Raw genomic sequence first — 25,974 nt, forward strand, 5'->3', positions numbered from 1 at the left:
TGACCTCCTAACTACTGTACTCAATACTCTGACCAATATAGGAAAGCATACCAAACGCCTTCTTCACTATCCTATCTACCTGCGACTCCACTTTCAAGGAGCTATGAACCTGCACTCCAAGGTCTCTTTGTTCAGCAACACTCCCTTGGACCTTGCCATTAAGTGTATAAGCCCTGCTAAGATTTGCTTTCCCAAAATGCAGCTCTTCGCATTTATCTGAATTAAACTGTAAGAATAATAGGGTGTTTATGGCAGGGGATTTTAACTTTCCAAAGAGACTCTGACTGCCACATTGTTAAGGGTTTTGGATGGAGAGGAATTTGTTAAGTGTGTACAAGAAAATTTTCTAATTCAATGTGTGGATGTACCTACTAGAGAAGGTGCAAACTTGACCTACTCTTGGGAAATAAAGCAGGGCAGGTGACTGAGGAATCAGTGGGGGAGCAATTTGGGGCCAGCGACCATAATTCTATTAGTTTTATTTAGAGATGGAAAAGGATAGACCAGATCTAAAAGTTGAAGCTCTAAATTGAAGAAAGGCCAATTTTGATGGTAAAATTGACAGTTCTTATTAGGCAAGAACTTTCAAATGCGGATTAGGGCAGATATTCACCAGTAAAGGGACGGCTGGAAAATGGGGAGCCTTCAGAAATGAGATAATGAGAGTCCAGAGCAAGTATATTCCTGTTAGGGTGAAAGGCAAGGCTTGTAGGTATAAGGAATGCTGGATAACTCAAGAAATTGAGGGTTTGGTTAAGAAAAAGAAGGAAGCACATGTCAGGTATAGACCGGATAGATCAAGTGAATCCGTAGAAGAGTATAAAGGCAGTAGGAGAATACTTATGAGAGAAATCAGGAGGGCAAAAAGGGGACACAAGATAGCTTTGGCAAGTAAGGTTAAGGAGAATCCAAAGGATTTTACAAATACATTAAGGACAAAAGAGTAACTAGGAAGAGAAAAGGGTCCCTCAAAGATCAGCAAGGCGGTCTTTGTGTGGAGCTGCGGGAGATGGGGTAAGATACTAAATGAGTATTTCGCATCAGTATTTACTGTGGAAAAGGACATGGAAGATATAGAATGTAGGGAAATAGATGGTGACATCTTGAAAAATGTCCATTTTACAAAGAATGAAGTGCTGGATGTCTTGAAATGCTTAGAAGTGGATAAATCCCCAGGTCCTGATCAAGTGTACCGTAGAACTCTGTGGGAAGCTAGAGAAGTGATTGCTGGGCTTCTTACTGAGATATTTGTATCATCGATAGTCACAGGTGAAGTGCTGGAAGACTGGGGGGTTGGCTAACGTGGTGCTACTATTTAAGAAGGGTAGTAAGAACAAGCCAGGGAACGATAGACTAGTGAGCCTGACGTCAGTGGTGGGCAAGTTGTTGGATGGAATCCTGAGGGGCAGGATATACACATATTTGAAAAGGCAAGGAGTAATTAGGGATAGTCAATGTGGCTTTGTGTGCAGGAAATCATGTCTCATAAACTTGATTGAGTTTTTTGAAGAAGTAACAGAGAAGATTGATGAGGGCAGAGTAGTAGATGTAATCTATATGGACTTCAGTAAGGCGTTTGACAAGATTCCCCATGGGAGACTGGTGAGCAAGGTTAGATTTCACGAAATACAGGAAGAACTGGCCATTTGGATACAGAACTGGCTCAAAGATAGAAGACAGAGGGTGGTGGTGGAGGGTTGTTTTTCAGACTGGAGGCCTGTGACCAGTGGAGTGTCACAATATCTCTTATGCTCACATCCAAATAATTTATAGAAGTGATGAAAAGTAGTGACGTATTGACCTTGAGTCTCAGCGCAGTTTCAAACCTGGCGGATTGACAGTCTACATGATCATCTCACTTCAGCAGTTAGAGGGGAAGTGGTGTGAACTGTGCGGACAATGTCACCATCATAGACCTCAACAAAGACTTCAACCTTTTGGTACGGTAAATAGGCTACCTATGTGGGCTTGTGGACACCTTTACTTCAATTCCATGATAATACGCAGAGTATCACAAGTTACAGTACAGCCTCACTGGAGACTTTCCAGATCAGCTGTGTGGTCGAGGTAGGGCCGTGTCCTGGTAGCGACTTCAGCCAATTTCTCTACGTTCCTGTTGCTCTATGGGGAGGCTGTTAACCTGCACACCAGAGCTGACAGCTAGCTATGCAACTGTGCGGCAAGACAAAACAGTGTAACTGCACTGGCATCCATTACTGAAGCCAATCTGGGCCAGCTTGTAGATCGGTTCTCCCGGAACACAGAGAAGCTTGGGCTGACAATTGGCATCAGAAAGACCAATGTTATGGACCAGGAGGTAGATATTCCACCTTCTAACAACATGAACAAGCTCACACTGGAGCTCACTAACAGCCTTACATAAGTTGGATCAACAGCTACTTGCCCTGTGAAATTGAAATTGGCACCAGGATTGCCGAAGCAACACTGTCGTGTAAAGTTGAGATGTAGCAAACTAACTAAAGATACCAGACCAGTGTGTACTAGGTTTGTGTCCTGAACAATGTCGTTTACAGCAGGGAGGTGTGGACAACTTCAGTAAGCCATTCCTGGGCATTCTGTGGCAAGACAAAGTGCCGAATATGCAAGCACATCAGGATGCAGCAATGCCCAACAAGTTTGCCTTCTACAATCAGTGGTAACTCCATTGGCTGGCTCGTGAGCAAAAGGACAAGCGTTGCATTCCTAAAGATAGATTCGATAACAAACTCACTGTCTCACACAGGTCTATCCAGTGGAGATGGCTGTGGAGCAGGACACACCAAATGGAACTCCTCTGCTCTTTTTGTTTATTTCCTGTTTCCTTCTCTTTTTTGTGCCTTTTTCCCGTCTTAGTGTTCTTTGCTGAGGTAGACTGGGCCAGGGGCAGGAATAGGGAAGGACAGCGGGCAGAGGGCCGGGGGCAGGAGCAGGTGGTCAGTGGCTTGCAAGCCCAGGCAGACCACGTGTGGAAGCCCCTTGTGCCGATCCACTGCAGACTGTACGGAAAGGCTATACTACTCATCTTTTTAACTTTACTCTCATTCTTCCAAATTGTACAATGGACAGCTATAAGTTATGTAACATTTTCCCCTTTATTTTTGTATTTTGTACTTAAGATCTGCAACTATTACTTTGTCCCAGAGGTGGTGCCACATGGAACAACATTGTAAACCTTTCACTGTACTTTTGTACCTGACTGCAGATGTTGATGAAAGGATCTTCTATTCTAACATTGCTCACCTCCATCTGAAACACCACCATCTCTGCCACAAGGCTCCAGAGTTTAGAATCAGCAAGTTGAAATTGCTTGCCGTGGCTCAGTATCTCTAAGGCCATCTATCAGGAACTGGGTAGGAAAGTAGAAGACAGAAAAGGCAGGCAACTCATGGGAGGTATGCTCCTCAGTCAACCTCAGGCCAACGCACTTCAAGTCACTGCAAGTGAGCCTCTACAGGCAGAACAGTCATTCGAAAGTGACAGACCAGGGACACTACATGGTCTCCCAAGCTGATTGGATGTCACCACTCAAAGATTTGTTATCTTTATGACTAACAGTCCTTTAATTCTGGATTATCTATGTGAATTAAAGAATGTGTGGAATCTTTATTCTGCACGACCCAAGGTAAATGCGTTTGTGATAGACCCTGACTTGCCCCTCACCTGTGACCTGCCAACCTCTCGAGGGTTTTCACTCCAAACCCAGCCCGGCGTAAAATGTTGACTAAGCTGAAACTCCTCATTATTCTGCCTCTATTGATTGCTTAAAAGCAAGCAATGAAATTCTGTTTGGAAGCAGGGCTAATCCAGCTCCCGAAACAGTAACACAATTGAATTACAAAAAAAGACCTTCAGTTTTATTTCAGTGTCTGTTTCCACACTGCATGACTATTAAAACAATTGGTCTAATAATATCTCCCCTCTCCTCAGCTTTGGGGGAATACCTGGTCTTCACTGAGGAACGGTCTATGGTGGAAAATGTGGGTTTGTAACCTTACAGGCAACGTCAGCGAGACCACGAGTGCTGAATTCCATCCTAGTGTTCATTTGGCATCACAGCCGTGCTCATGTATTCCAAAGAATGCACCTGAGCAAGGCAACGATTGGTACATGTGGTTCTTTCAAAACACAAAAGTACTGTGACAAAGGATTGAAATGAATCCAACTTACAACAAGGAGATCTTTCACAGTCTCAGCGAAGCCAACAACGTGCATGGAAACTGCCACCGCGTTTGCAAAAGCAAAGATGAGACCAATGGAGCCTCCAAGTTCTGGGCCAAGGCTCCTCGAGATAAGAAAATATGTACCACCTTAACAACACAGAAAGGAAGGCCAGTTTACTGTAAACACAGGAGAACACAAGGGAACGGATTCTAAAAATATACTTACGGATTTAGTCTTTGGGGAATGTCAGAAGACCCCTATGTTTTCAGTTGCACTTATTCAGCAGAATCTTGTACTTAATTTAAACTGAACCAATAATTTGCTTCATTTCTGCTGTCTCTGCCTACTATGCCTTCCCTTCTTATGCTACTGTTCAAGAACAGAGGGATCCTGCCAAATGCAACAGGAACAAGTAAAACCTGATGATGTTCCTGACCTATATTTTTCTCTTTTTTAAAAAAATAAAATCATTGACAGGTTGAGGCTGCAGCTGGCTATGCCAGCATTTATTGCCCCATTCCTAATTGGCCACAGGGCAGATAAGAATTAATGACATCACTATGGGTATGGAGTCACATGTAGCCCAGACCATAGAATCCCTACAGCCCAGACAGAGGCCATTCAGCCCATTGAGTCTGCACCAACCCTCTGAAGAGTATCCCACCTTATCCATGTAAGCCCATATTTACTACACTTATCCTGCACACTACGGAGTAATTTAGTATAGGCAATCCACCTAACCTGAACATCTTTGGACCAGGTGAGGATGGCAGTTTCCTTCCCTAAAGGACATTAGTGACCCAGATAGGTTTTTCTGACAATTGGCAAATGGATTCAGATTCTGAATTCCAGATTTTTATTGAATTCAAAATCCACCACCTGCTGTGGCAGGGTTCGAATCTGGATCAACAGTCCAGCAATAATACTGCTAGACCATTGCCTGTCCCAGACATAACACGCTACTTGAATGTTTCTGTGAAACCCGACTTAACTCTCAACAGCAAAACCTCCACCTCCCAAAGCTTCCCCACAACTCTGAACACATGGCCTTCTTGATTCACTCCCCACTCTCACGTGAGCTCTTTTCATTAAAGAGACCTACCTTCAGCAACTTTCACTCCATGGTCAAACTGCTGACCACCCAGATCTCTTCTGCTGTTGCCTTTCCCTACCTTGTTAGCAGATATGCAATAGTTCACTCTCAAGATACTGCCTAATTGCCTTTCGTAACTATCATTACTGCTTCCATCCCTCAGCGAAATCACCCTCAATCCCTTTACACTTGCAAACAGTCAAGCAGTCATCACCAACGCCTCTGTTTCAACTCTAACTTCCTTGAATCTGTTGTTGCTTTCCAAATCTGAGCCCATTTGCCCTGCAACTCCATCTTTAATCCTTCCAATCAAGTTTCTATCCAACCACAGCACAAAAAGGGTTCAACCCCATCAACAATCTTACTACGAGATCTTATCCCATCTCATTCTTCTCAAGGGGTCTCTAGCCTTTGACATGCTCAGCTATACCATCCTGGGCAAACTGGATTAAAAATGTGTGATATTATGAGGATTGGTCACACTGCCTGAACGTTGACAATTAAAGTGTGACCTAATTTAGGCGTTTCATGGTGTTGAATTTTTTTCATTAAAGTAGATACTAAGAAACTATTTTCTCTGACTGAAGAGCTTGGAAACACTTGGAATAAACATAAGATTAGAGTCAGGCCATTCTGAAATGATATCGGTAAACGTTTCCTGATGCAGAGGGTGTTGGGAGGCTCTGAGGCTCAGTTGAAAAATCTCGAAACGACATTCAATGCACCATTGTTTGACAAGGGCGAGCAAGATTGCAGGAACAAAAGTGAAGGTCAGCAATGACGTGAGCAAATAGTGGGACAAGTTAAAAAAGCTGAATGGCCCACTCCTGCTCTGACCTTTTTCTACTGCCACTCCTCTACCACCCTCAGCTTGTTTCATTGCCTTTGCTTCGTTCCAATCTTAACTAATGATCAGATCACCTTCTGTTGTAGTTTAGTTTCCAGCCCTTGAGCCATTTCTCTGAATTGTCAAAGTCTTTCCTTCAGCCTCAGCTTCAAGACAGACAGATGTGGAGTCTGTTCCTATCTATGCACTGATGACATCCAACTCCATCTTTCTCACTGCTACAGTGTTAGGCTGGGGCTTGTCCAAAGCTGAATCTTGAATGGAATGCAATTTCCTTTCCAGTTAAACAGTGAGAAGACAAAAGTCACCTCTCTCTCAAGCTTTGTACTTCAGCCAATCCACCCCACTTCCTAGCCACTGTTTTCAGCAATCTCAGTACTCTATTCAATTCTTAACTTATTCTAACTTTAAATGTCCCCCCACTACCTCATCTCTCTAACATCAACCCTTTCTGCACCAAGAACTGATCAACTGGGGGGAAAAAAATTCTCATTTATGTGACACCTTTCACAAGCAACAGATGCCTCAAACAATTCACAGCCAATGAAGAGCTTTTGAAATATTGGAAATGCTATAAAGTGGGAAATGCAATAGCCAAGTTGTGCACAGAATTCCGTAAATGGCAATATGCTAATAGGCAGTTTATCTGATTTTGGGCTGTTGATTGAAGGGTAAACATTAGCCAGGAACGGAGGATAACTACTTTGTTCTGCTTCAAAATAGTGTTGTTAAATCTTTTACATCCATCTTGGCAAGTAGATGTGGCCTTTGTTTAATTTCTTATCCAAAAAAGCACCTCCATCACTCGTCCCATGTCAAGCTTTTAGTTCTCAAGTCCTAAAGTGGGACATCAATCCCTCCTGAGACCCAAAGGCAAGAGTGTCCCAATGGAGACATGGCTGACAATCGATATCATCATTCATTACCTATGTTCAGCTGAATCAAAACTCTACTACCATATCCAATCGTGCAGGAAATATTATTAAACCCACGAATCCTGTCATTGCTGGTTTTGATTCACTACAAATTCTGAATAGCAGGCATGGAAATATAAAGCTCTGGCGGATGAAACAGTACGAAGTATCGAGAAGCAGCAAGAACTAAAGAATACCTGATTTGACTTTGCCATTTGTAGATATTGCTGATATGGACAGACCTGTAATGCTGGTTACAATTACGGACATAATGATGATTAACCATGTTAAAGCTGCAATGGAAGGGAACAAAACCAAAGTCATTTGTGTTTTCATCACCACTGGTAAATACACAGTATATCATACTTAAATGCTTGCGACAAAGAATCTCAATTAAGTCCATTAGGCCCACAGTTGCTTTGACTGATTGCCCAATTATATGATTGAGGAACTACTGTTAATTGTTTGGATACAGAGATCACTCTGCACTCTGCCACTTAGATACAGTAATTTATTTTTATTCTGTACTGTGCAAGTTATTTACTTCTTCTGGAATCACTGCTACAGAAGAATCTGTTCAGCATGTCAAGGGTAGGGTTGAATTTTAACAGGAGCACATACACCAGAACAGAGTCAGTGGGCAGAATAGCCTGAATCTGTGCTGTATATCCTATTTAACATTCTCACCTTATCAGAAATACACACGTCTATGGATTTCTATCACTATAATGGGAATATAGACATTTTCATTGTTCTTTTGAAACAATCTGTGAAGACACCACATAATTTTTATACCTTGAAAGAACATGAATGAATAAAATCTTTTCTATCTAATGCAAGATGAAACTATTCATTTGAACTGAATAGCTGGAATTAATTTCAGAAAAGCTGCAGTAACATACAAGGAAATTGGCATCATAAAATGTGGCACTGCAAGGCCTTTTACACATAATTCCATTGACTAACTTGAAGCATTGACTGTTCTTTAAAAGAGTGAAAGTAAATCAAAGACAGGCTCTAGCAACAGATGAAATAACTAAAATAGAAGCTGCTGGTTGAGTGATCAGTTCTTTCTTGTCTTGGACACAGCATGGTAGCAGCAGGGTGTAAGTAATGGCCAGAGATGGCTTTTGACAAAGACAATAGGGTTAACACAAATTGTTAAGATGTAAAGGCACTAATCGCCTCGGAAATAGTTGTGACCGTCTCTCCCAATTTCTGCTCTGCCTTTATTTTCAAAATTGAGTCAAAAAGTGTGGTACTGGAAACAGGCAGTCAGGCACAGCCGGTCAGGCAGCATCCGAGGAGCAGGAGAACTGACATTTCGAGCATAAGCTCTCCCACTTTATTTTCAAAACCTTGCTCTTGTGATGTGAACACTTCAAGCAAGGTGCATTGCTGTGCATCTCCGGTTGCTCTGAGTGGGTAATAGTGGGATTTTGGAAGGAAGTGGAATTCTTAGGCTGAAGGTGCTCCAAAAAAGAAAATAAAAGTTTGTTAGACTTGGGCTAGTCTTTCTCACCTGCCAAACTGCCACTGTGGCAGGGTGTCCAACAACGGACCCCCTGATAACCACATTCAAGTTCCACAAGAACATAAACTGGTCTTTATAAACCTTGTCTCAATTAGCGACAGTCCCCACATATTCAGGTCATCAGAGGACCAGATGCAATTGCCATGCAGCTAATAATGAGTAGCTCTGACCCGAAACTGGGTGGCAGTTCCCACAAAAATGCTGCAAAAATCAACCCAGGAGAAAAGTACCAGGGAATGGCATAGAGGATATCCCTCACAGCAGCAGCCTCACACAACAATTACTCTAAAGCTGTGATCCTCTGACAGTGAAACAAATGTCACTTCACTTCCCATTTCTTTTCTGAAGTCGTTCTTCAGCTGTCTTTTTGGCCTGGCAAGAGCTGCTCATTGATTCATCTTTACTATCAACCGACAATGATGCTGCATCTCTTAATTGTCCCTTATCTCAATAAAAATGTCCTCTTGCACCATTATTGTGTTCCTAGCACATGTCTTTCACTTGGAGTACAGTACACACAGGTGTAGCTACACAGAGCAAGCCACACAAAGTAATGCACACAAATATCAAATCCCCATTTTTATTATTGTCAGCCACAGTTAAAATGGGTGGACTGAATTTTACACTGGAGAGGGAGTGTACTGCTCATCACTCCAAAAGATACGACAGTCCCAAACTGACCAATGTTAAACAAGCCCACTCCCCAGTAACAACACATACTTGATGTCCTTAAGGAGCACATGGTTGAAATTCCACAACTTCAATGGGAGTGAGTGTTACTGTCTAGAGATCAATCTGATTGTCCCAGCACCAGACCTCAGCCCTGGGCCCTACATGGAGCAATGTCCCAGAAGAGGACGAAAGGACTCTCGAGAATGGCAAATCTGAGGTTTTGGATGGGAAGGATCAGGAAATCTTGGGTGCAGTGTGGGTGGGAATGCAGGAATGGGTTGGAGGCACAGTGGGCATGGGTGGGAAATGGCAAAGTTGGGGTAACACCCTGGGAACAATGCCCTCAATAGTGTACAGCATACACCACCCCCCAAAAAAGGACAAAATCCATCTTCCATCTCTTGCTTTTAAACTGGATGGATTAAAAAGCTCAACTTAGAACTGTACTGTGCTGGGCCCAACAAAATATATGAATCCATTGGCTTGTAAACAAGATCAGTTGTCAGGTAGGTTATTCTTCTAAAATAAAATGGCAGGCAGGCTGATGATTTCAGAGCTCATTTGTGTACCACTTCTTGGCAGCTAGGCTGGAAGGAATGCGAGAACGTGCTGGGTTAATCACTCGTTACTCCCCACCTCCTCTTAAAAACATACCCGGCAGTGGGACTGTAAACCCCAACCCAGTATCTGCAGGGACATGATGAATGACCTCAATTGCACCTAGCCCTCCCTAAACATAAGCATTTTCTTGTTGTGCAGTTCGTAAGTAGAGGGAATCCTACCTGATCTCTCCTTCCTAAATGCAGGGTCAGCTAATTCAACAAAGAAAAGGGACTATTATCCAGTTCAGTAGCACAACACCCATTTTATTCACCTACTAGTTTTCCACAAAGAGCCTGTGGAATTATGCTAACTTATATTGTAAAAAAAAAGATTATACTTGATACGTACAATATTTACATCACCAGTACATACCCAAATTTGCCTCTTCTTTAACATTCTACATACTGGTCAAAAACAAATTACATTTTATTACCTTTATCAATACAATAGATTCAGATTTTGCTACTAATGCTTATCAATGTTCAGTGAAATTTGGCATATTTTGAAGTTCATAAATGTAGCCTTACCTATTCCAGCTTGTGCTGTAATCCATGACAATCGCAAATACAAGATAACACCCCAGATATTTAACATACATCGGATCTATGGAAAAGGAAAAACAGAAACAATAGTAACATGCCATGCCTGAAGAAAGTCACCTTCCTGTCACCGATTAAAGGAGAAGTCTCCTTTAGTGGGGAACAGAGTTCATGTAAAGCTCTTAGAATTATTTCATCATAAAATGATCAGTTCCTTGCAGCTCTCTAAGAACTAGCCAGCAGACCCTACTTCTCCTGTCTTCTTTGCACCCTGCAAATTTCTCTTCAATTAATTGTCCAATCAGTTTTTGGAAGCCACATTTGAATCTGCTGCCACCAAATTCTCAGGGATGTATTACAGATGCAAATCACTCACCATATATAGAATCTTCTCCTGTCACTATTGCCTCTTCTGCCAAACAACTTCAATCAATACCATTTGTGTTTCAATCCTTCCATTAGTGGGGATTGTTCTCCCTGTTTACTCTGTCCAGATCTCTCCTGATTTTTGAAAAGTTCTATTAAATCTCCATCAAGTTTGTCTTCTCAGTCTCAGCTCCACAATCAAAGACTCAGAACCAACCTTATAAAATGTCTTCACACATCTCTAATGCTTGCACATCCTTCCTAAAGTGTGATGTCCTGAATTAGACACAGTACTCTAGTTCAGGCTGAAACCAACATTTCAACAGGTTCATCGTAGCCTCTGCCCAATCCTCAGATCTCTTCACACACATCAAGTCCACACCGACCCTCCAAAGAGTAACCACCCAGACCCATTTCCCTCTGATTAATGCACCAATAATTAATATGGGAAATTTAGCATGGCCAATCCACCCTAACCTGCACATCCCTGAACACTATGGGCAACTTGGCATGGCCAATCCACCTAACCTGCACATCTTTGGGCTGTGGGAGGAAACCGGAGCACCCGGAGGAAACCCATGTAGACCGTTACCAGAGGCTGGAATCGAACCCAGGACTCTGGCGCTGTGAGGCAGCCATGCTAACTACTGAGCCACTGTGCCACCCTTTAATCATCAGCATCCTCATCCATGACCTTATGATGGACATAAGGAAATTGATGAAGCAGTTGAAAATGGGTATTGAGGTCACTGTCCTGAGGAACTCCTGAAACTAGGGTTACGACGATTGGCTTCCAATAACCACTCCTATCCTCTTTTGTGCTAAATAACGGAAATCCATCTCCTGATTCCCTTGACTTCAACATTTTTTGAGGGCTCCCTGGTGCCATACTTGGTCACTTGTTGGCTATTATCAAGGACAGATGTAACTCGCCATTGATCAGCCCAAGCCTGAATGTCACCCAGGATTTGCAGTATGTGGGCATGGACTGCTTCATTACCTTTAAACAGGAGTAGACAAAAAAAGTTCAAAAACAAATCTTGAGATTTACAGTTTAGCAGTGATAACTTTGTAGTCGTCTCTTATTACTGGATATTGGACGCACATCCCTGAACACTATGGGCAACTTAGAATGGCCAATCCACCTAACCTGCACATCTTTGGGCTGTGGGAGGAAACCGGAGCACCCGGAGGAAACCCATGTAGACAGTTGCCAGAGGCTGGAATCGAACCCAGGACTCTGGCACTGTGAGGCAGCCATGCTAACTACTGAGTCAATGACTGATCATTCCATCATAACATAGCAACTGTATGCCGTGTCATCCAGACAGTGATGTGACATGATGTTATGGAATTCTAGGCATAAAAACTAATTCGCAGTCAAGAAAGTATACTTGGGAGTAAACCTTGTCATGCGCTGGTACAAGAAATAAGTTAGACATACCATAACACCTTTTATCCAGCCAAAACGGACAGGTTCTTCTCCAAGTTTATTGATGCTCAACCCAGCCTCCCTTTCTTTGCCAAGTTCATCATCGGGTCTAATCTCATTCACGGGGGATGGATGTTGTCCCATTTCCTGAAAGTTCACAAACACAATATCAAGAATTATCCAGATTCCTTCAGTGGACATTAGGTATAGGACGGCATGAAGCATAAACACAGAATTCCAGACAAAAATTATTCTGCATTCACTACATGTTAAAGAAAAACAAAAGAATGCAAAGGCTGAAAATCAGGAACAGGACCAGAAAATGCTGCTTTGAGAGGTGTGATACAAAACACGAACTTGTCGTTTCTTTTCAATTAGCTTCTGAAACTGCCAATATTTCCAGGGCTGCATTATTTATTCATTTACACCACAGTCGGATGATGGTAATCTATTTATTTGGTGAGATACAAGCCTGCAACCTGTCAAGGGCACACCCAGGCCTCACCTCATGACTGGTTGTAAATGGCTGCCAGCCAATCGCTGACATCTTAGCTGGACATATCTTTTATAAGCGTACTTTAACTAACACCTTTCCCTTTGGCTTTTTTAAAAATAATTTATTCTCTCCTGCCTTCCACCTTGTCAAACTTTTCTTTTAGTTCTTTCTTCCCACTTTTTCTTGTTGACAACCTAGTTCAGAAGTTCAAGGGTCATTAATTCAATTTGCCTCCACATATGGTGCCTGATCTCTAGCATTCTTCAAACACTTTTTGTTTTTATTTACTAAACATATTGGCCTTTAATTCCTTTAATTGGGGACCCGAACGCATTGCTGAAGATTCTACTGATTTGGTTTCCATAACGTCGGTTTGGATATCTGCTGGGTAATTCAACAATAACAGGCTGTGTTTCAAAACGTTTGACAATATGGAAAACAAACAAAATCAGCTTTGTTAAATGGAAGACCGTGCATGCATTTTTATAGTGACTTTCACGTCCTCAGGTGTCCCCACAGTGCTTCGCAACCAGTAATCCACTTTTGAAAAAAAAAAGTGCTGGAGAATCTCAGCAGCATCTGTGGAGAGAGAAACAGTTGGTCCAGGTGTAATACCTGAAGAATCTAGTTCTCAAAATCAGGTGAGGCAGCAGCTTAGTGACAGTATTATGAGACTAGTTATCCAGAACCCCAGGTTCTGGGGACAATAACTTGAATCCTACTGTGGCTAGTGGTGAAAATTAAATTCAATAAAAATTTGGAACCAAGAAGCTAGCCTAATGGGACCATGGTCAATTATGGTAAAATCCCATCTGTTTCACTAATGCCTTCTGGGAAGGAAATCTACCACTTACCTGCTCCGGCCTTCACGTGACTCCAGATCACAGCACTGTGGTTGGCTCTAAAGGCAATTAGGGATGGGCTCTCCTAACCAGCAAATGTCCACATCCCATATCTTTTCCAAAAATTATTTTAAAATTTTGTCTCCGGGGTTAGGCAAACATAGCAGTCAGTTAGTGCAAAGGAAGATAGAAAAGCAGCAGAAGATAAATGAAATAATAAAGAGAATGCTGAAGAAAATCAGTGGGAGAGAGAAACAGAGTTAACATTTTTAGTTTGATATAACTCTTCTTCAGTTCTGAAAGTTATTTGATCTGTTTTTCTGGTGTAAACTTTTAAGCTTAAAGTTAACACTTTTTCCAGTGGTCCCTTGGTTTGCATATTCCTAGCTTCCTTCACAAATCAAACTGTCAGCATGAATCCAGTTCTCTGGAGCAAGGGCTGGATATTACTGCCACCTTCCAGGAATTTGCAGGTAGATCATTAAATGATTACAATTAAAGGAGCTGAACTAGTTTCTGATCAGACAGAACCATGTTTATATTTTGACCTTCATAAGCGCAGAGCTTCCCCAAGTAAATACAGAAATTTAAACTGTGGTCTTACTCCTTTCTTAAACACGGGCTCTGTTCTCACATTCCAGGGTGCCACAATGCCTCAAGAATTCTGCTATTTTAAAGAATGGCATGGTTCGCCCTTCAACTAGTTAGGTAACGGAACAACATTGAGGTTATGACTTCAGAAGGAGTAGGAGTTTGAGGTAGAACAGCATGATTGTGAGAATTCAATGGAGGAGCTGATTGTAAGATTTGATGAAAATCTTCATAACAGAACTAGGATTGAAAATTTTAAAAGCCCGGCCCATGTCAAAGAAACATATTTTAAATCATATTTAAAATAAGCCACCTCTGGGTGACAATCCAATGAGTGTGCACCTCAGCGTAATCAGAAAGAGATGGATGCCTTGTCCAGTGAAACTCACACTGCGCTTCAGTTATTTGATGGATGACATGAGAAGGTAGCTCACTACCAATCTCTCAGAGGCAACCAAGACCATAAGACATAGAAGTAGGTAATTCAGCCCACCAAATCTACTCCAACATTGAGGGATCACGACTGATTTGATAATCCGCAACTCCATTTTCCTACCATTTCCCCCATAATCCACAATTCCCTAATGATGAAAATGTCTTCCTCAGCCTTGATATATGTAACAATACAGCCTTGAAACCTTGGGTAAAGCATTCCACAGATTCACCTCCCTCTGAGAGGGAAAAAAACCCTCCTTATCTCTGACTTACGTGGGCAACCTCTTACTCTGAGAGTACGCTGTCTGGCCGTACACTCTCTCCAGGGGAAACAACTTCTCTGTATCTACTCTGTTCAGCCCTTAAAGCATGTTATTTGTTTCAGTAAGATCTTCTAAACTGCAATGAGTACAGGCCTAACCTACTCAACTGCTCTTCTCAAGAAAAATCCTTCCATTCATTGGCATGGTGGTTTTTAGTAGTTAGCACAGCTGTCTCTCAGTGCCAGGGACTCAGGCTTGATTCAACCCTCTGGCGACTGCATATGAAGTTTGCACATTCTCCCCATGTCTGCTCGGGTTCCACCAGATGCTTTTGTTTCTAACCACATCCATAGATGTGCAGGTGAATTGAATTGGTTGTGCTAAATTGCCTATGGAGTCTGGGGAGAGGCTCTGGATGGGATGCTGTTCAGAGGGTCAGTGTGGACTTGACAGGCCGAATGGCCTACTTCCACACTGTAGGGATTTTATGATTCGGAATGTGCAATAATGCTGACTGAACCAGTGACATCCCTATCTCATGAATGAATTAAACAAACGCAAGGTTTGCTGGAAATCACCATAAGTGACGCTTGTTTGGACGACTGACATTTGATTAAATAGGCGGAATTTATGGATTAATTATCTATTTAATAATGTGCTGGAGGGTAAAGATCCTAAAGAAAAACTCGCAACGAAACTCAGTGTAAAAGGTGCACTTTAAGAAAGTGGACAGAAATGTTTCGAGATTGTGAATTAAAGACAAATTTCTGACAAACTGGAAAACTGTACTCAAGGACGCTTCTAAAATAAATATTGAAGGGGAAAGCCCGAAGAAACTTGAAAATTAGAATGGAGAATGAGATGCTGACAGTCTTTAAATTGATACACGTTGCAACTGAATGGTTGGATAATTGAAAGAGATAGAATGCAGGTCTAGGGGGAAATGTTACATTATGGACTGGGTTGTTCAGAGGATGGGAGTGCCTTACCATCATGTAGCAGTGGAGATCTACCAGACTCGGTCTGGTCCTCTTCTCCTCGCCTGGCATCTGCGTGTTGGTATAATGGTGGTAATTGGGCACTGCATCAAGGGTGTTGTAGCCAAAGGTTCTCAGGTAGGTGTTGTTCTGGGTCAGGCTGTTGACACTCATGCTGTCGCTGGTGGGTTCAGGCAGGCAGTAGATGTCCTTTGTGTCCTCCTCCTGGCCAAAATGGGCACTGATGGTGAATCTGCCATGGGTCATGTCTCCTACAGCTGGGCTAGGGACTTCCATTGGGCTCTCGCAGGCTGTAGAAACTGCCATGAAGTCAGGGGGACTCAGGCAGAGGGAGCTGCTGGGGAAATGAAGGGAGTGCCATGTGAAGCTAAACCGTACCTTATTTTATAGGACGGAGCAGGGAACCGGCACACACCTACAGCGGACGGATATGTAGCCGGCCCCACAGGGCATTGGTAGCTGGCAAAAGCTAGAAGAAAAGACATTTTATTGCAAAAGTCAGCTACAAGCTTCGATCATTCATCTGATAAAACATTTTTGCATATCGCCAGCGAAACCACTAATTGATGTTTAAACTTACTTTGCTCCAACTATTTCAGGATGGGGGTGGTGTGATAATTACAACGATCGCCTGAAGGCGAGGAGAGTAATCTTGGAAAAAAGCCAGAGGTGACCGCCTCCGCCATCCCTCTCAGTATATTCTGTTGAACTTGTTTGGAGTTGTATAGACAAGTGAAATGCCAACTGGAAGAAAGCTTTTTTTGAGGGGAAAGAGAACACAAATGATGCTGACTCAAAGTTAATTAAAAAGTGACTTGAACTCAGTTTTTCCAACCATCTGCATTTACACAGTGCCTCTCAAAACTTGTGCTTTGGTCCAATCCACATCAGGGACAATTGTGATGTTTAATGCATTCAGCTACCACTGGCCAACAACATGGGTCACATTGATGTGAGAATGACCAAATAATGTTTTCAAGGGGATGTTGGAAGAGGCACAGATTATGGCCAGGACACAAGATAATATGTCCACTCTTCCACATGGGCCATCCAGTTGAATAGGTGGTTTCATTCCCACTGCACTAGACGGTCATCCTTCCTTTCTTACACACTAGGTCCTGGAATAGGAGTTGGACCTGGATCCTTGTGCTTTAGATGTGTTACTGAATAAAGCCACAGCTAAGACACCACAGTTAATGAAGTGGCTGACCCTGTTGGACAAATTCAAAAGTCTGGCTCAACGAGTGGTTTTGCACTGAGGTTCATCATGTATCGAAACCCACCACAATATGAAGATGCTGCCACCCAAATAAGTGGATTTGGGTGGATTTCCCAACATGAGACGCAACAGCTTTTCCCTTTATGAACAAATTGATCCATGTACATTTTAGATGTGGCATCAGACTCAAGAAGTTCTTAATACCTGCAGAAATTTAGAGAGGGCATCTGAAATGTCAGCTGCTGAAAATGTGTTGCTGGAAAAGCGCAACAGGTCATGCAGCATCCAAGGAACAGGAGATTCGACATTTCGGGCATAAGCCCTTCTTATGTCTGAAACGTCGAATCTCCTGTTCCTTGGATGCTGCCTCACCTGCTGCGCTTTTCCAGCAACACATTTTCAGCTCTGATCTCCAGCATCTACAGACCTCACTTTCTCCTATCTGAAATGTCACCTTACCAAAAAAAAACACAACTTGCCAAAAAGGGCACCAGTGAACTGACACCAGTGTTATACCAACTCTTTAACAACTGGAGGTGAAGGCTTAGTCGCAGTTCCTGCCTCTTTTTAACGCAAAGCATTGTAAGCACCAAAACAGAGATTGGTGATCATGCAACCAGTCTCCATGCAATACCTTTGAACAACAGATACCATGGTCCTGGTAAAGCTCATTAGCTACATAACGGATTTCCTCTTCAGCGTCGTGTAACCTACTATTTAAGATAGGCTCACCAGCCACCTTGCGGTTCCAAACATCCAGCTCCAATGCCTCGTTTCAGAATTTACTCATTACAAGTGGCTCAATTTCACAGCCTCATGAGGGAGTTTGGAAGAAATGTAGAATCAGGAAGCAGTCCCTCCCAGAGAGAAGTAAACTTGGTTCCATATCTCTGCTTTCTTGTTAGCTGATCTCAGACCGAGCAATGATCTTTGACTAAAGAGCACATTCAGCATCCTCCACTAAAAAAAAGTGCACATGGACAGAAACATATTTACCTGTACTCACCTCCACATTTCCACCAAAATAACCATAACTCAATGCTCACAGACCAGCTGAGCAAACACCAGTTTGGAAGATGGACACTGTCTATAAATCACCAGCCAAAGGTGTGACATGTTTCTAAAAAAAACCAAAATACTTTATCTCTTTAATTAATATAATCATTTAGAACAGAATGAATTTTCCAGGCAATATCAAATGTATTTCATCTGTGTTTCTTCAGATCAATAGGATGAACAATGACAACTTGAGAGAAGGCAAACAACATGACAAGATCATAACATGATAGATACCAGAAGAAACATCAAAGCAGCGCTTCACACGAGGCTCCAACAGCACTGATGATGTTCCCTAGCCAGGGAACGAAACGTTTGCAGCAAAAACTTCCAGCTCGGCGAGCAGAACCACAACAACGGATACCCGAGCTACAAATCTTCAATCAGATTTTAAACATGATAGAACTGTATATTCAGTTTGAGGGTGAGACACTTGGGTTGGAAACAACTGTGTTTAACTTAAATAAAGGGAGTTACAATGCTACAGTTAGCTGAAGAGAACTGAGTGAATTGGTTAGCAGGAACCTCAGTAGGCAAACTGCGGCAGACATTTGAGGAGGTAATTGATGGCTGTCACTAAAACTATATCCAAGTAAGGAAGAAAGATGATCTATCCTCTGAGAAGCGATGACTAACCTAAGGAAGTTGAGGAGATCATTAAATTGAAAGAAAAGGCACATAAAAGAGGCAAAAGTCAGTGATAGACCCAAAGACTTGGATAAATTCAGAATCCAGCGAAGAGCTAAAAGACAAGACAGACAGAAAGTAACTATGAAGGCAAACTAACGAGGCATATTAAGAAAACTGATAATAAGAGCTTCTTGAAATATATAAAAGAGGAAGAGAGGTCAAAGTGAACATTGACCCCTTAGAAAATGGATTTGGGAAGACAGTTACAGGGAACAAGGAAATGACAGAGGTGTTAAACAGATATTTTGTATTAGTCTTTACAGTGAAAGATACGTCAAACATCGCATTAATATTAAAGAATATGGTGGAAGAATTAAGTACTGTCATCACCACTAGAGAAGTAGTATTAGACAAACTAATGAGGCTAAAGGCAGAGAAGTCCCAGGTCCTGATGGCTTGCATCCTAGGACCCTAAAAGAGTAGTTACGGAGATAGTGGATGCATTCGTTGTAATTTACCAAAAATGCATGCATTCTGGCAAAGTACCAGAGGATCAGAAAACTGCTAATGTGACACTCTTACTCAAAGAGAAAAAGTGGGTAACATAGGTCAATTAGCCTACTTTTGCTGGAAAAGTATTGGAATCAATGAAAGGAAGTAATAGCAGAACAGTTGGAAAATCATGATTTAATTAAGCAGAGTCACCATGGCTTTATGAAAGAGAAATCATGTCTGAGAATTTATTGGAGTTTTTTTAAGACATCTCACCAGAGTATATAGAAGGAATGAGTAGATGTTTTGTGTTTGGACTTTGAGAAGGTGTTTGACAAGGTACCTCACAAAAGGCTAAATTAGAAGCAAAGAGCCCATGTTGTTGGAGGCAGTATACAGGCATGGATAAAAAAAAAACTGGCTCACGGGCAGGAAACAGAGTGGGAATAAGGGTTTTCAGGTTGGCAACCTACAACCAGTGGGGTTCCATAGGGATCAGTGCTGAGATTGCATGATTTACAATATATAACAATGACTTGGAAGAAGGAAGTGAATATATTGGAGTCAAATTTGCAGATGACAAAAATAGTGGACAAGAGGGATACAAAGAGTTTACAGAAAGATATTGATAGATAAAGTAAATGGGCAAAAAGTTGGCAGAATATCATGTGGGAAAATGTGAAGTTGGCCACTTTGGAAGGGAGAACAAAAGACAGTATTATTTAAATAGAGAAAAATAGCAATGCAAAGGGACTTGAGGATACACAGGGGAGCACACAGGGGTAGCTGGTAATCAGGAAGACTAATGGAATGTTGGTCCTTATTTCAAGGGTGTTGAGTCTAAGAGAAAAGAGGGCTTACTGCAACTGGTGTACTGTGAGTAGATCTTATTGCACTGGAAGCAGTTCAGTTCACTGGGACAGTCTCCTGTATGGTTGAGTACTCACTGGTATTTAGAAGAATGAAAGGCAATCTTACTGAAACATCAGATTCTTAAAGGGCTTGACAGGGTGAATGCCAAGATGATATTTCTCCTGATAGAAGAGTCTAAGATTAGAGGGCAATGTCTCAGAATTAAGGGGCGCTAATTTAAGATTGAGGAAGAATGTCTTCTCTCAGAGGGTTGTCTCTCTTTGGAACTCCTTGCCACTGAAAGATGTGGGACAAAGTCCTTGTATAAGATGGAAATAGATAGATTCTCAATTGGGAAGGGAATCGAGGGTTATGGGAAAACAGCCATGATCCTATTGAACAGTAGAGCAGGCTTAAGGGGCTAAACAGTCTACTCCTGTTCCTATTTCTTATGGTCTTTTAAAAAATCCTAGCATTTGAATGGATTTCTGCATACCATTTTCATGAAATGGTGTTTGCTATTGAATTGTTTTGTCGAAATGTTTCATGAATATTCTTTTTCTCAGAGTTGAATTTTGCTTATTTTTGGTCTGTGAGAGTACTTATCCTGATGCACAAAGGCCAGTTAAAACAGAGAAGCACAATCATCTAATATACATCATAAGAACAGAACCAGAGCTGTTTCACATGGGAACAATGTGAAAACAAACCCTATAACCTGTGCAATTTGCCTTTGGGAAGTCAGGATTAATTGATTGTTGCATTCAATGTAGAAGTTTCAGAACGTCACATTCAAGGACTATAGCAATTATGAAACAAAGCCGTGGTAAAATTTCTTAAGAGCTGATTATGTAGGCATAAATTTCTTTTGTGTTCTGCATCAGTAATAATGACATTTCATGTTATGAATGTAATTTTCTTTTCCTCGAAAAACGAACCATTAAACTAATTCTTGCAGCATTTATCCCCCACCAAAATTATTTTAACATTAGCTAGCAAATACAATGGAGGAGGAGGATGGTTAATCATTTAAAAGAAAATACAAGTTACACGGGAGAATACTTTAAATTCATGCTTGGGACTCAACTTCCTTGAGAAGGTAGCGATAGAACTGTAATGCTGAACCATTGTAGCTTCTCAGCAGAAATATCCACAGTGCTGTTAAAGCATAAGTTTCAGAATCCTGACCTAGTGGTTATGAAATCATGGAGTTACGTTTTCAAATCAGGGTGGCAAGAGGCTTGAAGGAGAACTTGCAGAGGTTATGATGCTCTCCTACAGCTCATCTAGGTAGCAGAAAGTTTGCTTAACAGATGCTGTCACAGAATTCTTTTTTCCATGTTACTCTGAAATCAAAGGAAACAACTCAGGTGGTGATGTTACATTGCAGTGCAAATAATATCCAATTCTTATCTCTACATCAGAACATAAGAACTAGGAGCAGGAGTGGGCCATCTGGTTCTTTGAGCCTGCTCCAAGCCGGAGATTCTTTATCAAATACATTTTCAAGTTGCTTAAGATTCATATAAGCATAGCATATATTGGTACCATTTTATTAAAAATAATCCAACAGCTTGTTTTCATCTATTCACATCCATACATTTTCAATGCCATAATATTTAATATGGCATGAACAACTGCTAATTTCTTTTATAATCAAATATGTTTAAACTAATAAAGAACATTTGCTTTCAAAAATAGGTCAGCATAGCCAACTTTAAACAGAACAGACTATCACATTGTTTCAAGTGTCTAACTTAAAGAGAGGGTTTTTAGATGCAAATAAATCTAGAAATGAACGTAGATGTTTGTAAATATTTATTGAGGAATGATAGTGGTGTATTGGTAATGTCACAAAACTGGTAATCCAGATGCTAAATCTCTGAGGATATAGGTCGAATCCCATCACAAGTGCTGATGCAATTAACTAATTTCAATTGGAATTGAAAACTAGTCAATAGTTCAGCAAGAAATTGTTGATGGTCAAAAATCTATCTGGTTCACCAGTGCTCTCTAGAGCAGAAATCTGTTGTTCTTCCTGGTCTGGCCTACACTTGACTCCAAACTGCTCTCTGCCCCTGTAATCCACCTTGGTCAAGGTGGGCAATAAATGCTGGCCCAGATACCAGAAAAGAATAGGGAAACTACACTATATTGGAAACATCTTCTCTCACCAGATGATTTAAAGAGGGTTGGCAGTGAAACAGTGCAGGAAAAGATCAGAGTGTTAGGATATTACCTCGAGAAAGAAGAAGAGGGTATTATCATAACATTTAACAATACAATGACAAAGAGAGGTTAATTAATGCATTAGTTCAGACTGGTTTACCAAAATCAAAAACAGGCCTTATCAACGCATTATTTTATAAAGCTCAATAAAATGGACTGTCATTGATATAGGGCTGAGGAAGTAAAGATGCCATAGAAAGAATTAGTCTTGATTTTTGGAAGAGGTCGAAGTCATGACCTATTACCTAGTATAGGCAGTCTAAATTTGCAGGCAGTTTTCTGATAGTTTGAGCGTCTTATGCAGCTTAGAAATGATATATTAGTAAATTACACAAAGGCAGATATACAACCATGACTAGTGGGGATGGTTTATTGATATCAGAAGATAAACAGGCTGTTAGTATGTCTATGGTTGTGGAGGCAGTGTCCTGCTCTCCAGCCGAGTTGTTGGGGAACTCTTCCGAGTCTTCCTCTGGTCTATCTTCCAGCTGAAGACAGCTGAGGACCACTGCCGACAAAGGTTTGCCTGAAGAGAACTGCTCTCTTGATTAGATTAGATTACTTACAAGTCCACACCAATCCTCCGAAGAGCAACTCATCCAGACCCATTTCCCCCTACATTTACCTAACACTACGGCCTAATCTGCACATTTTTGGACTGAGAGGGGAAACCGGAGCACCCGGAGGAAACCCACACAGACACAAGGAGAATGTGCAAACTCCACACAGACAGTTGCCTGAGGCGGGAATTGAACCCGGATCTCTGGCGCTATGAGGCAGCAATGCTATCCACTGTGCCACCATGCCACCCACTTGTGACAATATTCCCTTTTGATTTTCATTACAGCTGCATAGGTTCAGAGTGGCAGGAACCAGAAGACAATACCATAATCAGAATGCATCAGAACTGCTGTGCACATGTATCCATGCAGCTTAGAGGGAACATTTCTCTTTCTACATTTACTCTGTCAATCAATTGTTTGAATTCTTTTGGCCAATGACCATGGGACAGCTACCTCTGATGCTTGCATAACCATTGTCTCCTTGCCCACCTTCATCTGGGCATCAGTTTACCATTCTAAGAACAAATATTTATTTTTCCCAAACAGTACACTTATAATAGGGTATACTGGATGCCAGCTGAAATTGTTGACTCTAGTTCAAAGGGCACCGTGACCTTACTGCTTCTTGCAATTCTTCACATTTTTTAAAAAGAAATGCTAAAAGCTTGGAAAAGTTATTGCTGCTGTAATAGCTGTAAATGAAAATTTCCAACTTCACAGTAAATACTAGGTAAGTTCAGTTTTTAAAAGACTCTAATTTACAAAACGATTTAAGTAAATGCATGATAAACTGCATTTTTAAAAATACTTATTCATGGAATGTATAGATCAGCATTTATTGAAGACAGCTGAGGACCACTGCCAATAAGGTTTGCCTGAAGAGAACTGCCCTCTCAGAGTCATAGAGATGTACAGCCATCCATAATTACCCTTTATCCAAGAAAGATCTTGTATTCCTGATCAACCTCTGAAGCCAAAGACACTTACTACAGATCTCAGAAATTATACAACAGTTACAGTTTCCATTGCTATTCCATTATACTTCAGTTGATCCTTGGCTGCTGGCTCCACCCCATCCCATTCCATCTGTTCACTTGAGCTCTAGTGACTTCCCACCAGATTGAAAAAGACATGCCACTGTAACTCACTAACCTTTCCATCATGCTTGTGGAACCTGTCTTATACTCTCTATCCCCTTTCTAAAACTGAGATGGGTAATCTCAGTCTGGAAATTGTAAACTACTGCTCTCCGATTCCTTGTACAATTTGTTTGTTCTTTAAAAAAACATCCTTTTACAAGCAGAATTTTGTGATTTCTACTTACCATGTGGTATGTACATATTTTCAGAGCAGTTGATTTTGCATTGAAGACAGTGGTATGAAGCAACCCTGGTGTTGTGAAATAGCCGGATCGTAGCAGTTGCTTTTTACCGGCCTGATTCACAACACCAGCTGCTGCACCGATACCAAGTTTCGCATGGCAATGGCACGTCATCCAGCTCTCCTGACATTTCCACAAGTCTCTCCCAGGGCGGCTATAAAACTGGGGTTAACTAAATACACATTTTATTTGAACAAAATTTATTTATTCACTTAAAGATAAAAAGGCAAAAAAAACTTTCTAAATGTAAGAAAAATATAATCAAATACATCCCTCCGTATGCTAAAATACACAAGTGAATTCAAGTTAAAAGCAGTTTCCATTGAACAGTCTTTAGTTTGTCAGATCGAGATTACAGCTTAGTTTAATGTTCTTCAGCACTAGGCCAGTTTAGTGCAGAATCTTACCTTGAAAGGTTGAAACCAAGATATTCTTCATAATACTAATTGACACTTCTCAGATAACTTTGAAGTTTGTACAGTAGAGTGCAGGAATTCACAACTCGGGAAAATTCTGAGCTTTAGTTCCAGTTTAAGGTATTGTAATTTGAAGCTCTAGTAAGGTGTAAAACGATCCTTGGCATCCCAGTTTGGAAGTCAGTGGTGGAGGAGATTTGTGGGGGGTGCAAGTATAGGCATGGTTTCTGCTCCTATTGTCTATTCAGTGAATCCTGTGCAGGGGCACACTGCACATGCCCTATTAGCCAGACATTTATTCACAAGGCACAAATAATAACCACCCAAGCTTGGGACCAAAGGATAAGTTGCAGAGATTGCAAGGCTCACCACAATGTAGATTTGTCAGTAAGGAGTCAAAGCATTCAGGAAGGCAAGGGAAATGAACCGACAATGAAAGTTGACAGAAATAAGAACCCTCAAGTAAATTTCCAAATTGTAGTAGCATCCCAGCAGAAGCAAAGAATGTTGCTAAAGGTGGCAATACAGGACAGATGCCAAGCTTCTGCCAGCCACTCTTGTTCAATCTGCATCTAAACACAAATATACTAAGAGCATTAAGACTGCTCCTTGTCTAACCAGAGGGGAAATTAGGAGAAATCTTACTTAAAAGCTTGTTTTTGAAATGAGTCATGTTAATTCAACATGCACTGTTATAAACGACGATGAAAAGTTTGGACACATTTGAAAAGTAAATATCCCCAATAGTCATGGGGAATAAGCAAGGAAGTGGGACTAATTGGATTTTTTTTTTAAATTGTTGGGCAAGATGACAGGCTGAATAGCCTGCTTCTGTGTCAAAAGGTTTATAGGAATGTATGAAATTCCTGAAGATAATCAGTTTCTTACAGGAGGCATATTAGTGCTTTTATAAGATCAAGGGGCAAAGCAATATTATTGAGCCTATTTGACAGCATTGAAATTTCATATCCAACTCACCCAAGAAGGCTAACTTTCGTTTTAATAAAGAAAATTAGACAGAATAGCAGTCACCCAATTTTCAGAGAAAATTTTCAGGTAGTTAATCCCATTTCTTTCTGCCAATTGGTCAGAGTCAAATGATCCACAAAAACCAACAACTGATCAAAAAAGTTATCAAAATAAAAGACAATTACATTTTTGGTCAAAAAACGTTATATCACAAGAAGTGACGACACTTTAATGAAACAATTCACAGCTCTGTCTAATTTAATAAAATTAATCACAGTCTCTTGGTGTGCATTATTGAGATACCAAAATTCAAACCAAATGTTTGTGATTCACCTCCAAGTATTTAAATGAAAATGAACAAAATATTCCAAAAATCATAAG

The 25,974-nt window shown here is 41.1% G+C and overlaps 1 protein-coding gene across 1 annotated transcript in view; it reads right to left on the reverse strand.

The window, feature by feature from the left end:
- slc12a3 (solute carrier family 12 member 3) overlaps positions 1-15,852 on the reverse strand; it is a 65,137-nt gene extending 49,285 nt beyond the window's left edge. Inside the window, exons 1-5 of the mRNA XM_060837775.1 lie at positions 15,748-15,852; positions 12,174-12,275; positions 10,352-10,427; positions 7,213-7,308; positions 4,168-4,307 (exon numbers count right to left, since the gene is read on the reverse strand). Of these exons, the coding sequence (XP_060693758.1) occupies positions 4,168-4,307; positions 7,213-7,308; positions 10,352-10,427; positions 12,174-12,275; positions 15,748-15,837 (504 nt within the window). The 5' untranslated portion in view covers positions 15,838-15,852. The remainder of the gene's footprint in view (positions 1-4,167; positions 4,308-7,212; positions 7,309-10,351; positions 10,428-12,173; positions 12,276-15,747) is intronic.
- Positions 15,853-25,974: the final 10,122 nt, after the last annotated feature.

Source organism: Hemiscyllium ocellatum, chromosome 17 (genome assembly GCF_020745735.1).
Source record: "Hemiscyllium ocellatum isolate sHemOce1 chromosome 17, sHemOce1.pat.X.cur, whole genome shotgun sequence".
NCBI lineage: Eukaryota > Metazoa > Chordata > Chondrichthyes > Orectolobiformes > Hemiscylliidae > Hemiscyllium > Hemiscyllium ocellatum.